Genomic DNA, 17,114 nt, shown 5'->3' with positions numbered 1-17,114 from the left:
GAGTAATAGTACTAAAATTTTGCCTTTTCAATTTAGATTTCATTTTTATAGTCATCTGTTACTGACTGTAAAGACTGCTATTAACTACACATTAAAATTAGAATGATTCATTATTTACCTTCTTGATGGTTAAAACAAGTATACCTTCTTTCCTTCTACTTTTAGGTCATGAGATCGTCTGTGTGAGCGGTCTGTCATTGAATTGGAGTTTTTTAAAGCTGACATACAGCTGGGACTTATCTCCTATAAGTGGACTACAAATTCTTCTCTTACAACAACTACGTAAAGAGACAAAATAGCAAAGATCTGTCCTCCGACAAGTATGACCGCCACCCCTCATGGACATCCTGGAGGAGGGAGTGACAGCCATGGCCAGGCTCCTGATGGGCAGTCTCAGCCCCCCTTTCAACAGAATCAGGTAGGATGTTTAGGCTACATTGTTCTGGGCACTATGGAAAGCTAAGCAGTGCCATCTGTACTGAATAATTTGTAAAGAAATCGTAAAAGCTATTATTTTAAATTAAACTTTAAGAAAAGTTGCTGATATTTAGTAATAGGAATGCTATTATATATGCTTTAGAATATACTTATATATTTTTTTGTATGTAAGGTCCTGTGTATATCTAAGGGCAAAGGCATTAACTAAGTCAGTCATTTTACCCTTTAGTGATAAGTGTAGGCTCTAAGCAGTTGTTGTTCAAACCCCATCTTTGAACCACGTTAACCTTATAGTGCAGTTAAGTAATGTTTCCAATCCTTCATTTTCCTTCTTTGAAATGAGAGTAAATGAAGTAATGTTTATTGAAAGCTTGACATACTTTAATATCAAAGGTTTGTGCTGGTCTACATTCAAAGAATTGTCTTTTGTCTGGAAATAATTTGTCATAAGTGGAAAAGTATTTGTAAAAGTCTAAACATTTTTTCATTTTTTATTTCTGATGTTGGTAATTGTATTTCCTTTCTCTTGCCTAGTTTTACTGCCTTTCATTAAACTGTAAAGTAAAATTTTGCAAAGCATTGGGTTTTGTTTTTTGCCCCATTTGTATATATTGTTATTTTCATTTGTTCATCTTGTTTTCTTTGGGTTTACTTTACTGGTCCTTTTCTGATTTCTTAATATGGAAATTTATATAGTTACTGTCAACTTGTCTTTCAGTTCTTCTGTTTTCTGAAACATGCCGTTCTTAGACTATAAATTTTCTGAAACTCATTCCCATGATTTTAGATGTATTGACACCTACTGTAATTCACTAAGCATGTTTTAAGATTTTTTGTGGTGGTTTGATGTGAGAATAGTTTTAGAAACATGCTGCTTCATTTTCAAGTATTTAGAGGTTTTCTCATTAACTTCTCGTTATTTTTTGTAGCTTGATTCCTCTGTGTGTAGAGAGTATGTTCTCAATGATGTCACTGCTTGGGGGGTTTATTGAGGCTTTGTGTGTTCCCTGGCATGTGGTCCATTTCAATTCTATGAGTACTTCACAAGTACTGTTAATGCTATACTCTATGCTTTAGTGTTCATTATACACGTCCATTACTTCCAGTTTGCTCATTATGCTCTTTCGATGTTCTGTATAGCCTTTTCTTTGTTGTTTTGTTGGTCAGCTGGTTTTCCTACGAGTTGAGAAGTCTGTTAATTTCTACCTGGGATTATGCCATTTTACCTTTTTTTTGCTCTGTCAATTTCAGCTAGAAATATATGCTAGATATAGTTTGAGCTTGTAAGATGCATACAGTGATTTTTCCTACTCCTAAGTGAACAATTTGTACAAAATAACAAAAGCAGTGGTTATAGTATTGCATATACATAAAAGCTGGTTATAGTTTACAGGTAAATGAAAGAAGTGACAGGAATGATAGAAAGGAGCAAAGGAAGGAAGTTTGGAATAATTTGTTGTTATATGCTACCCATGAAGTTGTGTAGTGTGTATGTATACATACATAGATGCCTTTGGAACCATATATATATTTCTCTCTATATATATTTATTTAGTATGTATTTTATATATATATAAAACATATATCATATATTTTACTGAAATAAAGTTGATACATAACCTCATATTTGTTTCAGGTATACAACACAGTAGTTCAGGTACCCACATATTAAATCCTAACTGCACTAAGTGTGGTTACTATGTGTCAACACAGAAAGTTGTTACAGAATCACTGACTACATTCTCCATGCTGCACTTCCACCCGTGACCAACTTATATTATGATTGAGTATTATCCCCCTCATTTTCCCACTCACCTGCCCCAACCCCTACCCCATGGTAATCTCAAATCACTTCTTAGTGTCTATAAATCTACTGTTCTTTTTTTGTCTTAAGAATTCACAAATAAGTAAAATCATACATCTAATGCTTTTCCTTTCTGGATAAAAGTTCAAGTCCTGACCTACATAATTTTTCTTATATCTGAAGAACTTTTTTTTGCAAGGCAGATCTACTGACAAAAAAATTACCTCAATTTTTGCTTGTGTATAGTATATAATACACTTCCCTTTGAAGTATAAGTTTTCAGGATAGGGAATTCTGAATTGGTTGTGATTTTCTCTCAGCCCTGTTGCATTTTCTTGTTTGTGTGGTTTCTGAGGAAAAGTCTGCTATAATTGCTACCCTTGCTTCTTGATAGGTCCTGTGCTTTTATCCCACTTCCCTGCAGTTTGAATATGATGCCTAAATGTCGTTTTTTGACATCTACCTTGCTTGGTGTTCTGTAAGCTTCCTGGAACTGTGCTTTGGTGTCTGCCATTAATTTGGGAGGAATTCTCAGTTCTATCTACTTCCAGTATTGTCTCTTCTTCTCTTTGCATCCTGACCATATGTTTTATAGTTGGCCTAGAGTTCTTGGGCATTTAAAAAAAATTAAGTATCATTGCTACACAACCTTGTGCTCAGGTTTCACATGAGGAACATTGTGGTTACTACATTCCCCGTATTATCAAGTCCCCAGCACATACCCCACTAGAGTCACTGTTCCATCAGGGTAGTAAGATGCTGTAAGTAGAGGCACTATGTGTTTTCTCTGTGCTATACTACCTTCTCCGTGCCACCCCTATTTATGTGTGCTAATCATAATGCCCCTTAATCCCCATATGCATCCCTCCCCACCCGCCCTCCCGAGCCCCTTTCCCTTTGATAAATGTTAGTCCATTCTTTGGTTCTGTGAGTCTGCCGCTGTTTTGTTTCTTCAGTTTTTGCTTTGTTCTTATGCTCCACAGATAAGTGAAATGATTTTGTACTGGTCTTTCTCCACCTAGTTTATTTCACTGAGCTGAGCATAATACCCTGTAGCTCCATCCATGATGCTGCAAATGGTAGGATTTGTTTTCTTCTTAACGGCTGAAAAATATTCCATCGTGTATATGTATCCATTCCCTCTACTGATGGACACTTAGGTTAGGTTGCATCTTTATCTTGGCTATTGTCAATAGTGCTGCAATAAATATAGGGGTGCACATGTCTTTTTGAATCTGCAAAGTTGTTTTCTTTGGGTAAATTCCTAGCAGTGGACTTCCTAGGTCAACTGGTATTTCTATTTTTAGTTTTTTGAGGAACGTCCATACTACTTACCACCATGTTTCAACTAATTTACATTCCCACCAGCAGTGTGGGAGGGTTCACCTTTCTCCACATCCTCACCAGGATTTGTGGTTGTCTGTCTTTTGGATGTTGGCCATCCTAACTGGTGTAAGGTGATCGCTCATTGTGTTTTGAATTTGCGTAACTCTGATGATTAGCAATGTGGACCATCTCTTCATGTGCCTGTTGGCCATCTGAATCTCCTCTTTGGAGAATTGTCTGTTCATATCCTCCACCCATCTTTTAATTGGTCTATTTGCTTTTTGGGTGTTGACGTGTGTGAGTTCTTTACATATTTTGGATGGTAACCTTACCTTGTCAGATAGGTCATTTATGAATATATTCTCCGATGCTGTAGGATGCCTTTTTGTTCTGTTGGTGGTGTCCTTTCCTGTATAGAAGCTTTTCAGCTTGATTTAGTGTCACTTATTCATTTTTGCTTTTGTTTCCCGTGCCCGGGGAGATACGTTCATGAAGAAGTTGCTCATGTTTATATAGATTTTTGCCTATGTTTGTTTCTAAGAGGTTTATGGTTTCATGGCTTACATTCAGGTGTTTGATCCATTCTGAATTTACTTCTGTGTATGGGGTTAGACAATGATCCAATTAGTTGTCTTACATTTAGCTGTCCATTTTTGCCAACACCAGCTGTGCCAACACCAGCTGTTGAAGAGGCCGTCATTTCCCCATTGTATGTCCATGGCTCCTTTATCGTATAGTAGTTGACCATACATGTTTGAGTTAATAGCTGGACTCTCTGTTCTGTTCCACTGGTCTGCTCTTATGCCAGTACCACTTTGTCTTGTGTACTGTGGCTTTGTAGTAGAGCGTGAAGTTGGAAAGCAAGATCTCCCACACTCATTCTTCCTTTGCAGGATTGCTTTGGTTAGGTTTATTCCTAGGTATTTTAATATTTTGATGTAATTGTGAATAGAATTGTTTTCCTGATTTCTTCTGGTGGTTTGTCATTAGAGCATAGGAAAGCAGCAGGTTTCTGTGTATTAGTTTTGTATCCTGCAACTTTGCTGAATTCAGATATTAGTTGTAGTTTTGGAGTGGAGCCTTAAGGGTTTTTTATGTATAATATGTCGTCTGCAAATAGTGACAGTTTGACTTCTTCTTTACCCATCTGGATGCGTTTTATTTCTTTGTTTTATCTGATTGCTGTGGCTAGGACCTCCCAGTACGACGTTGAATAGCAGTGGGGAGAGTGGGCTTCCCTGTCTTGTTCCCGATCTTAGAGGAAATCGTTCAGCTTCTCGCTGTTAAGTACAGTGTTGGCTGTGGGCTTGTCATATATGGCGTCTGTTATGTTGAGGTACTTGGCCTCTATATCCATTTTGTTGTGAATATTTATCATGAGTGAATCAGTGTGTGGAGATGTTTATGTGGATTTGTCCTTTTTGTTAATGTGGTGAATGATGTTGATAGATTTGCAATGTTGTACCATCCTTGCATCCCTGAGATGAATCCCACTAGATCATGGTGTACGATCCTCTTGATGTATTTTTGAATTTGAATTGCTAATATTTTGGGGAGTATTTTTGAATCTATATTCATCATGGCTATTGGTCTGTAATTTTCTTTTATGGTCGGGTCTTTGCCTGGTTTTGGTGTTTGAGTGATGCTGGCTGACTTCATAGAATGAGTTTGGAAGTAGTGCGTCCCTCTTCTATTTTTTGGAAAACTTTGTGGAGAATGGGTATTATGTCTTCTCCATGTGTCTGATAAAATTCACGGGTAAATCCATCTGGCCCGGGTGTTTTGTTGTTGAGTCGTTTTTTGATTACCAATTCAATTTCTTTGCTGTTAATTGGTCTGTTTAGATGATCTGTTTCTTCCTTGGTCAGTCTTGGAAGGTTGTACTTTTCCAGGATGTTGTCCATTTCTTCCAGTTTCTCCAACTTGTTATCGTATAGATTTTCATTGTATTGTCTAATAATTTTTTGTATTTCTGGGGGGTCCGTCATGACTTTTCCATTCTCGTTTATGATTCTGTTGATGTGTATAGATTCTCTTTTTATCTTAATAAGTCTGGCTAGGGGTTTTTCTATTTTGTTTATTTTCTAAAGGAACCAGCTCTTGCTTTCATTTATTTTTTCTATTGTTTTATTCCCTCTATTTTATTTATTTCTTCTCTGATCTTTTCTGTGTACCTCCTTCTGCTGACTTTCGGCCTCATTCGTTCTCCTTTTTCCAATTTCAGTAATTGTTCCTTTAGACTATTCATTTGGGATTGTTCTTCCTGCTTTAAATAGGCCTGGTTTACTATACACTTTCCTCTTAATACTGCCTTCACTTTGTCTCTCAGAAGTTGGGGCTTTGTGCTGTGTTTGCCATTTGTCTCCATGTATTGCTTGATCTGTTTTAATTTGGTCGTTAATCCATTAATTATTTAGAAGCATGTTGTCATGCGTCCATGTGTGTTTGTTTTCTTTTTAAGGTTTATTTCTGGTCTTAGCTATAGCTTTGTCATCTGAGAAGTTGGCTGGTAGAATTTCAATCTTTAGGAATTTACTGAGGCTCTTTTTGTGGCCTAGTAAGTAGTCTTATGGAAAATGTTCCATGTGCACTTGAGAAGAATGTGTATCCTGCTGCTTTTGGGTGTACTGTTCTGCAGATGTCTGTTAGGTCTGTCTGTTCTAGTGTGTTGTTCAGTGCCTGTGTGTCGTTACGCATTTTCTGTCTTGTAGATCTGCCCTTTGAAGAGAGTGGTGTGTTGAAGTCTCCTAGATTGAGTGCATTGCATTCTATTTCCTCCTTAAGTTCTGTTACTGTTTGTTTCCTCTATGTCGGCTCTCTGGTATTGGGTGCATATATATTTGTAATGGTTGTATCCTGTTGTTAGACTGACCCCTTTTTTCATTATGAAATGTGCTTCTTTGTCTCTTGTTACTTTCTTTGTTTTGAAATCTATTTTGTCTTTTACAAGTACTGCATCACCAGCTTTTCTCTCCGTGTTGTTTGCATGAAGTATCTTTTTCCATCCCTTCACTTTCTGTCCATGTATGTGTTTGGTTTTGAGGTGAGTCTCTTTGAGCGGCATATAGATGGGTGTTGCTATTTTATGCATTCTGTTATTGCTCTGTGTCTTTTGATTGGTCCGTCCAGTCCATTTACCTTTAGGGTCATTATCCAAAAATATGTTCTTACTGCCATTGCAGGCCTTCTATGTGTGGTTAGCCAGTGTTCAAGTGTATCTTCTTTACTATCTAACCGTCTAACTTAACTCACTTATTAAGCTATTGTAAACACAGTGTAATGATTCCTTAATCGATCTCTCCCTTCTTATTGTTCCTTCTCCATTCTTTATATGTTAGGTGTTTTAATCTGTACTCTTCTGTGTTTCCTTTAACTGCTTTTGTGAGGAGTTGATTTTATTTTTTTCCTGTAGTTAGTATTTGGTTGGTCTGATTTTTCGTGTGATTTTATTTTCTCTGGTGACATCTGTTTAGCTTTATGAGTGCTTCCATCTAGAGCATTGCCTTTAAAATGTCCTGTAAAGGTGGTTTGTTTGAAGCAAATTCCCTCAACGTTTGCTTGTCTGGGTATTATTTAATCTCTCCTTCATACTTAAATGACAGTCATGCTGGATACAGTATTCTTGGTTCATGGCCCTTCTGTTTCATTGTGTTGCATATACCATGCCATTCCCTTCTGACCTGTAAGGTTTCTGTTGAGAAGTGTGATGATAGCCTGATGGGTTTTCCTTTGTAGATGACCTTTTCTCTCTCTGGCTGCCTTTAATACTCTGTCCTTGTCTTTGATCTTTGTCATTTTAATTATGATATGTCTTGTTGTTGTCCTCCTTTTGTCCCTTGTGTTGGGAGTTCTGTGGGCTTCCATGGTCTGAGAGACTATTTCCTCCCCCAGTTTGGTGAAGTTTTCAGCAGTTATTTCTTCAAAGACAGTTTCTATCCCCTTTTCTCTCTCTTCTTCTTCTGGTACCCCTACAATGGGAATATTGTTCCATTTGGATTGGTCACACATTTTTCTTAATAGTTTTTCATTTCTGGAGATCCTTTTATCTCATTCTGCCTCAGCTTCTCTGTATTCCTGTTCCCTGATTTCTATTCCATTAGCAGTCTCTGCACCTCATCCAGTCTGCTCTTCAGTCATTCCAGGGATTGTTTCATTTCTGTAATCTCCCTCCGGACTTCATCCCTTAGCTGTTGCATATTTCTCTGCAGGTCCATCAGTACGGTTATCACCTTTATTTTGAATTCTTTTTCAGGAATATTGGTGATACATATCTCCCCAGGCCCTCTCTCAGTGGTTGTCTGGGTGATTCTTGACTGTACCAGATTCTTCCTCCTTTTCATGGTGCTTGGGTTAGTCGTAGGCTGGTAGCGCATATGTCAGGTGGGGGAACAGAGTCCGTTCCTGCTTGCTGTTCGCCTTGCCCTTCTGCATTGACTGTGTAGGTTACCCGCACACTGGGAGCAGCCTCTCGGTTAATGTCCTTCACGACTCCTTGTGGGGCAGCCCTCGGGGTAGCCCAGAGCCCTGTGGGAGTCGCAGGTGTACTGGGTGTGCTCTCCTGCACGATCGGCACCCCTTCGTGCTTTCTGAACCTTGTTCTCGTTTGCTCTGTGTGTGCCGGGTAGGTGCACACTGGCGGCAGCCTCTTTCTGTGGCTCGGTTAACTGCGTGCTGGGAGGAGAATCTGGGCTCTTGCTGTGGGTGGGACTGCTCTCAGCCTGCTCAGCTGCTGTGTTTGGGCACCGCCAGCTGGGGAGAACAAATGGCAGGCTGCTTATTGCCATGAGGGGCTTCAGAGCTGCATTGCCACCAAGGGGGTTAGGGCATATGAAGGTCCTTAGGATTCCCAGCCTGCTGGGCTTAGTGTGCCAGTATGCTTCCGTCCAGAGGTTAAGCCCTTCTCCCTTTAAGACTTTCAAAAAGTACTTGCTTTTCTTTTGTCCTAGAGGAGCTGGCTGTGGGGACATGCTCACAGGTTTTATTTTTCCATTTCCCTAATATCCAGCACACCATGCCATGTGTGTCTTTTCTCCCAGTGCGTATTACTAGGGCTGGTTATTTAGCAGTCCTGTGCTTCCACTTCCTCCCCACTGTGACTCCTTTCCTCCTGCCAGTGAGCTGGACTCGGGGAGTGCTCAGGTCCTGCTGGGTTGTGGCTTTGTAGCTTACCTTTTCGTGAGATGCTGAGTTCTTACACATGTAGATGTTGTCTGCCTGTTGTACTATGTCTTCTGGTCTCTCTTTTAGGCATAGTTGTATTTGTTCTATTTTCAAATATATACATGGTTTTGGGAGGAGATTTCCATTGCCCTTCTCAAGCCTCCATGTTGGCTCATCCGTTCCCTGTTTTCTTTTGAATACTGATGTGTGGGGTTTATCTGTCCTCTTGATTTCATTTTTTTTTGAACTCTTGGATTATGAAATAGTTGTTTCTTTACCTTTGTACTCTTTAGGTATATATTTGTTAATGCTTGTAGTTATTACTTTAGGAATGATAACATGTTTTATGTAACCTATTAAGCAAGTTTTGTCACTTAACAATAAAGTAACTTAGGTTGTTACTGTGTGATATAACAATTACTTCACAGTTACTGTTCAATAAGAATGTAGGAGTGACTTTTGAGTGGTTCAGGCAGAGTGTCTCTTATGTTGTGGTTAGCATGTCAGCCACGGTTACAGTACTCCGATGGCTTGACTCTGGCGTTGGGGAATACATTTCCACAATTGCTCACTCACATAGCAGGAATGTCACTTCCTCACCACATGGGCCCGTGAGTAGGGTTTCTTTAGAATCTCTCAGGCATGGAACTCCATTTCTTCCAGAAAGATTTCTCTAAGGAGAAAGAAGGCATGGTTATTCTTACGGTTTAGCCTCAGAAATTCATGCATCATTTCCAAAGTTTTGTGTAAATATTTGTGGTTAAGAAGTTTCATTGCCTGTCAACAATGATTCAGTTTTAAAAAGGTTCATTACAGCTTTTATTTGTACTAAACATTGTAAAAACTAATGTTCTCTAATTTCAACTTACTTAAATTCATGCAGTATGATTAGGCCATTATTTTTTAGAAGATTCTTAAATCACAAGTATAAAAATGTGAAAAAATAATCACAGATTGGCCAAAATCTTAAGTATTCTGATCCCACCTTATTAAATATTTACAGCTACATACAGACAGTTATAGATTTGTAATATTTTCACTTAACTGTGTTGGTATCTGAATCGAGAAACGTACATATGTTATAGACTTAAGTCCGGAATATTTAATTTTTAAGATATTATCATCTGATTCCTCCAATGAGAATTCCTCAGCAACTCCTCCAGATGAACAGGGTCAAGGTGATGCTCCACCACAGCATGAAGATAAAGAACCTGCATTTCCACATACTGACCTGGCAGAGTTGGATGACATGATCAACAGGTAAATTTGACGGGAAGAACAAACTACGACCAGCATTTTAACTGGTACTGGAAGAGAAAAAGAGTGGACTGCAGTGTCAAAATAGTCTTACTGTCCATTAAATAGCCTTAACATTTTAGTCATTACCAAGTACCTCATAATTTATTGGTCTTAGTGCATGCATTTGTATGGGTTTTTAACAACTGGGTAATAATGAATAAAGCTTGAAAATGTTCTTTAATATTTTAGTTGGTATGTTTCTGGCTTAGAAGTACAGACAGGAATTTCCTTTTAAGCATTTATGAAATGTGTTTCTTCTTGATACACATAGATTGCTTGAGTTGCTAGATGACTTTCCTTATATTGTCCATTTTAAACAGCAGAGATATTTCAACAGTTTATTTTTCTTTTATTTTGTCTGGTGGTTGCTGATTTGTTCATAAGAGTTTACTTCTGATTAGAACTGAGTTACAAAAAATTCCTAATGCCAGGAAAATAAAGATGCTTTTTAGTGTAACTGAAAAGAACAAAAAAATGTACCAATTTATATCTAGCAGATGGCTTGTAATAAGTATTTTTTTATCAAAATGATGCGGGTGATAAAGGGATGCAGGCAGATAAGAATTCAGGACCCCAGTCAGTTCAAGGCCTTTTTAAGTTTCAAGAAGCTTCAGGGCCCTTGTAAATTGCAGAAAGCTCCAGTCCAACTCAGCCAGCCATTCAGAAGTACACTTAGATACATGGACCTCAACTCTAATTGATTTGCCCTGTACTAATAAAGCATCGTACTTTCAGCCAATCAAGAATGAGTTGTAATGTCATTATTTCAATGTTTTGTTTGGTCCAGGGAGGGGGGAAGTTCTCCTCTCAGGAGGCAGTATAAAACCACAGCCACTACAGCACTAACATCATCCTCCCTTGAAGACTGTCCTGAGTAGCAGGAATGTTCTGTTTACTCATTGAAAGAGCTTTGCTCGTTGCTGCTCCATACTCTTTTCCCTGCTGGCTCCATTCTTTGTCTCCTCCAAGATATGTTCCTGGGGAAAACATCATCTCAGCCAGTAACACAAATACAGTATTTGGGATTTCTGCTGTCCTTTAGTAAATAATTAAGGGACAGATGGAAGGAAGTTCTTTCTGGGATAGTGGGTTAATTTCGGGTACATTCCTAGATGCCTGACATTTTCATGAAGCTAGGGAAAATACTGGCTTCTGCGTTGCTTTTTGATCTAGGGGTGTACTTACAAGGCCATAAGTGCTTGGGACTCTAGAAATCATGTAATCTGTAAGAAAAATTGTTAACTGTTCTATAAAGGTGATTTTTGAGGGAGAAATCAGCCATTTGTCTCTCTCTTTTGTGTTTCTGAAGATAATCACAAGAAAAAAGGGTCATTGTGTTGTGCCTTACCAGTAAAACAACCTCAGAGGAACACTTTCTTTCTAACAATGGGTTTACATCTAATTGGTTTTTGATTAGTTTTAGTTGTCTATGAAAGTTCTTAAATGAAGTCTTCCCTTATTGTTGTATTAAAATTATATGTGGGTTCAATAAATACCTTAGGTTCACAAAGCAGATTTAAGAAGGTTTTTTACTTTTATAGTGAATATATATTATCAGAGATTTTTACATACTTTCCTAGCAAAAGTAATTGTAGTATGTAAGTTGTTTATAGTATTTCATTTTGTGCACAATGAATATGGCATCTTTTCATTTCATAAAAATTCTTATGCCTAGTTGGATGGTTCCAGTTTGGCCCAAAGGGGAATTAGAAGTGCTTTTAGAAGCTGCTATTGATCTTAGTAAGAAAGGTGAGTTTATATTTTACTGTGTGATCCGTAATGTATTCAAGTGTGTATACTTCCACATTGTTCTTGATAGCTTTGTTTTTCTCTGTTACCCAATTCTTGTGTCTTCTTAGACTGCACTTTCTCACTAAACTTCCTGGAAGGACTTTATAATATGTAGAGCAAAGACTCATAGAAACCTTTGGACAGCCCTTAATGACACCTGAGTCCTTTAAAATGTTATGCAGAATTTTGTATGTATATTCATAATCCTACGGATAGGATCTATTGTGTCATTGTATTTTCAAAGGGGTAGTTACTTAAAAGTTAAAAACATTTTTTAAATATAAAAGACTTTGAAAATCTGTTGCATGAAATAGTGTAAATAGTATACATTCAAGTATATATTTTACAAATTAAAAAATACTATATGACCATATGACTTGACATTATTAACTGTTTTTTTGTACTTAAGTCATTTGTAATTGAGAAAAACTAATTAGCAAAAATTTCAGACAAAGCATTTAAACTTGACATTTGAATGATTGACTGGAAAGTCATGAATCAAAGTGCATGCTAATAGAAACCCCATCTGTTATATTTAAATGGAAATTGGTGTTTCATTAGTATCATTTTTATAATAGACTAACAATTTTGATGTTAAAAACTTTTTTTCTGGAAGAGAGAAAAGTTTTGAAAATGAATTTTTTAGTTTTGTTTTGGGGTTTTGTTCTTGTTTAGCAACCAATAAAGAAAATCTAGTATTACTGCTACCAAGAATGAACTTTTATATTGGAATAGATATATTCTATTATATCTAGATATATATATCTATATATAGATATATATATCTATATATATATATCTCTTTAAATGACTTTAATCTTTAAATGACTTGTTCTAATGTTAGGTTCAGCTGAATTCTTGCAAATCATTAATTTTGATAATAGTATTTGGTTAAAGATTTGAAGGCTTAAAGAAAGGGCTGAAGCATTTTCTGGGCCATTTAAAAATGAATGGAAGTGGAGTAGCCACAGGTACATGTATTGTCAGTGTCCTTAGTCAGTTTTTAACATCTATCTTTGGTTTCCTGTGAAGTCTGTCTTACTCTTTGGCCAAGGTAATAGTTTTATTTAACAGTAATTATCCTACCATCATCTAAAGAGTGTTTACCTTTTATTTACCTATTAAAATATTTTTTCTGATTATATGTTTCTCAACACTCAAATTTCTTTTGTTAGTTTGAGCATTTATTCCTTAATTGAAGGGTTTAGGTATTTAGCGTGTTCTAGGTCCTAACAGTACAAGATGAACAAACATTAAAATGCTACTTTGCTAGAATTGCATTCAGAATATGCAGAGGATTATTCCCTTATTTATTTATTTTTTTGTAATCATGGTTACTGTGAGGCAGAAGTCCTGGGTTTAAGTGACATATCAATAACTATATAAACAAAACCAAAATATACTTTTTTATGCAAATTTGATATTTCCTGGGTTTTTTTGAGGAGATAAGAAGGTTTTTTTTTAGATGAAGACATATGAGTGTACTACTTTCCTTAAATCAGATGAAATTAAAAAGAAGTAAAGATGCTTAGGTGCCAAGTGAAAGGACTTATTTAGGAAAGCAAGACCAGATTCTTTAAAATACTTTAATAATCAGATAATTTACAACAAGATGAATTTTTTAAAGTCACTTATACAAAGCTTTTATTTCAGTGAGTAAAATGCTGTGATATGTTTGATTCTGTGTAGTAATTGTTGTGTTTAAAGTCCAGTATCATGTTTCGAAGCATATCGGTTAATCATTATATTACCGGATTTGACATAGATTCATACAACTCAGTGTTTCTAAAATTCACTGGATATAGTATTACATTTTTCTGAATTCCACATTTTCAGTGTAAATAAATTACCCTTTAGCCCTTTATGATAATGCGTCTTCTTGTTTCAAAATCTACTGTGCTGTATGTGTGTTGGAAACCTGAAACAATTTTTAACAATGTATTATCTTTAATTATACAATTGGTCAGAGAAATGTTGTCTTCACATTAAGTGTATTGTAATTTTTCCATCTTGTCTTAGGTCTTGATGTTAAAAGCGAAGCATGTCAACGTTTTTTCCGAGATGGACTGACAGTATCTTTCACTAAAATCCTTATGGATGAGACAGTGAGTGACTGGAAGTTTGAAGTTCATGTGAGTCTTTTTAATTATGTTGGAGACAAAGATTTACATGGTGATCCATGTGGATTTGTGTCTGGAAAGCATTACTCTTAAGTCCTTTGATAACGTTTGACAAAATTGAAGGCCTTTGAGAGCTGTATTTTAGAGTGAGCATGAGATTTGAAGTTATGAAACCTCATTTTAATGCTGTCACCTGAATCCCAAGTTCCTGTGACCTTATGCAAAACAGAGTATATCTTCTAATGTATCAGGTTATTGATTGTGGAAGTATGCAGTTTTATGTAGTGGTAAGAAACATTCCCAAGATGGGGAATATAATAGAAGACTTCAGTATAGCTGAGGTACCAAAGGAAATGATTTCATTGCAATGCAGTATGTAAATAAACACAGCATGAATGACAGAGAATCTTGGCAACCTTGTCCTTGTCAGTTTGTAGAAAAGGAAAGTTTTCCTTGGAAAACTAGTACTCCCCAAAGTTTCTGATCTGAATTCAGACTACAGATTTAATGATAAAAAAAAATCAAAACAGAACTTAAAATGTTCTCAGATTGGTAGTATTTTCAAGTGACGGGCTGTAGAAAATACAAGTACTCTCAAGGAAATTTCTTTGGTCTGGGACAAAAGTAATGCATTGATCCTGTGATACCTTCATATTGCAAAGATTTTGAAAACAAACAAACAAAAGTACTGTGAGAATCATTGAATTTCTGTAATTACTCCAAACCTCTGGTCCTGATTTATAAAGTGGAATTAGTCAAAAGTTACGAAGCAAACTTCCACTTGTTTGTGGACTGCAGCATTAGAAAATGTAAATGGGACCTTTCCTACAAATGACAATGGCATATAAAACCCAACATTTCCGATTTGGTAAGTGATAGACGGCTTTGGACGTGATCTGTGACTTTTGAGGTTTGGATGACGTATCTCCCAATTTGGGATAATTGACTACTTTCAATGTTTAAATTTTAGAATGAACTGTCTCCATGGTACAAATTTCAAGAGAAGAGAATGGTGATTTGCATGTGTCCTGTAGACATAAGACTGAAATAGACATCCAGTAAAGTCTGCTTCATTGCAGCCATTCTTAGATAGCTTTTGAAATTAGGTGTAATACAACTGTGAAATAAGTAAATACTTACTTTCAAAGATACATCAGTTTGATCACAATATCTGTGAAATAAATGAAGCAGAATTCAGGCTACCAGGATAGAAACGTGGAGACAGATCATTACTAACAAGAATTGAAATGTTTTTGTTTAGGAAATTGGATTGTTTTTTCTTTCTAACTCACCTTCCTCCCCTTAACGTAACAGAGGTGTATTATTAACAATGCTCATCGCCTAGTGGAACTTTGTGTGACCAAGTTGTCCCAAGACTCGTTTCCACTTCTGGAACTTCTCTCCATGGCCTTAAATCCTCATTGCAAATTCCATGTCTACAACGGTACACGTCTAAGTGAATCAGTTTCCCCAGGTGCTCAGTTGCCTGAAGACGAACTGTTTGCTCATTCCTCAGATCCACGATCACCAAAAGTATGTTGGTTTGTTCTCAGAATTAAATAGTAAAATGACTTTGTCTAAAAACTTTAGTGACATGAACCATCTTTTAACACGATAAGCACATAACGCTGTTTTATGTAGGTTTCTGTTTACAGACACATTATGTAAGTATTGTTCATTCATTAACGATGAACTCCTGGCCACTACCACTGTAACTCCTACCTGAACAAAGATTAGTATGTGTTGATTGGTTGTTGAATATGTTTGTTGGGATCTAACTTTGTATTTCACCTAGACGCAGTGATTCAGTATTTGTTCCTTCTGTGTTTAGAGTGACTTTAGAGAATATAATTACTGCAAATAAGGAGCATCAGTTGTTTGTACATATATATTTAACAGCAGGAAGCAGATTTATTTACAGACTGTAAACAGATTTTTAAATTTTATTCTTTGCTTTCATTACATACTATTGTTATTTTGATTTTTTTATTAGAAACCCTTAGTGCTGATCAAGATCTTAGTCTTGGGTCAAGTAAATAATCTCAGTCTGTTATTAACCCAAAGGATAATTAATTTCATGGAAGCAAGGCTTAAGAAAACGGGAACCAAGGGTACAGACCAAACTAAAAAACGAGCCAGAAGCACTGAGTAGCAGACCAGGCTATGGAAAAGGCTCCTGGTTCTATGTACATTCCTTCTACTGTTTTGCTGGCTTAATTTATCATGCTACTGAAGTTTTAATAGTAAAGTCTATTTTATTTTTATACTCATTTTGGTTAAATATTTTAAACACATGGAAAAATGTAAACCAACAGTAGAAACAGAAAGCAGAACATAACTTTAGTGTGTGTGCGTGCTAATGAATACCAAAAACACTGTTCTCTGTGTTTAGAAACCTCTCCTTTCTTTTTCCTTCCTAATATTCTCTGCTTAACACTTCAGTAGTGTGAATAGATTGGGTTAATGCAAGCATCTTTGTCTTAATTCTGATCTTCAAGGGAAAGTTTTCAATTTTTTAATCATTGACTTTGATGTTGGCTGTGGGTTTGTGAGGTGCCCTTAATTGTGTCAAGGTAGATTCTTTTTATTCTTGTTTTTTATTATGTTAGGTTGTTGAATTTTGCCCAGTCCTTTTTCTGCATCAGTTGAGATGATCATATCAAATTTTCTTTCCTTTATTCTGTTAATGTGGTATATTAATTTGATTTTTTTAAATTGAAACCTGGCATCCCAGTGGACATATATCCCACGTACTTGTGTGTATACTTACTTTGCTGATGAGTTTGGTTGCCAGTATATTGTTGAGGGATTTTTACATCAAATATTCAGCATAGATACAGTCTTTAGTTTCCATTTGTCTTTGGTACTAGAGAAATGCTGGCCTCTTAAAGTGAGTTTGGACATGTTCCTTCCTCTTCTGCTTTTGGAAAGATTGAGGATTGGTGTATATGTTCTTTAATATTTGGTAGAACTCTACAATGAAACCATCTGGTACTTGATTTTCTTTTGCTGGTTTTGTTTGCTGATTCAATCGCCTTATTAATTATAGGTCTTTTCAGATTTTCTGTTCCTGATACAGTTTTAGCATAGGTGGGTTGTTCTTGAAATGTGTCAATTTCATCTAGGTTATCCATATGTTGACATAAATTTTTTATAATTATTACTAATATTTCTTA

The 17,114-nt window shown here is 36.4% G+C and overlaps 1 protein-coding gene across 3 annotated transcripts in view; it reads left to right on the top strand.

Moving 5' to 3' along the window:
• The first annotated feature begins 322 nt into the window (after positions 1-322).
• Positions 323-17,114, top strand: part of LOC130682131 (probable ubiquitin carboxyl-terminal hydrolase FAF-X) — a 165,887-nt gene continuing 149,095 nt past the window's right edge. For all 3 annotated transcript variants that reach the window (XM_057496269.1, XM_057496270.1, XM_057496268.1), the window contains exons 1-5: positions 323-418; positions 9,843-9,988; positions 11,697-11,776; positions 13,838-13,950; positions 15,253-15,471. In XM_057496269.1, the coding sequence (XP_057352252.1) occupies positions 323-418; positions 9,843-9,988; positions 11,697-11,776; positions 13,838-13,950; positions 15,253-15,471 (654 nt within the window). The remainder of the gene's footprint in view (positions 419-9,842; positions 9,989-11,696; positions 11,777-13,837; positions 13,951-15,252; positions 15,472-17,114) is intronic.

This window comes from Manis pentadactyla, chromosome Y (assembly GCF_030020395.1).
Source record: "Manis pentadactyla isolate mManPen7 chromosome Y, mManPen7.hap1, whole genome shotgun sequence".
Lineage (NCBI taxonomy): Eukaryota > Metazoa > Chordata > Mammalia > Pholidota > Manidae > Manis > Manis pentadactyla.
The sequence above is the reverse complement of the archived record's forward strand: the minus strand, read 5'-3'. Positions and strand labels throughout refer to the sequence as shown.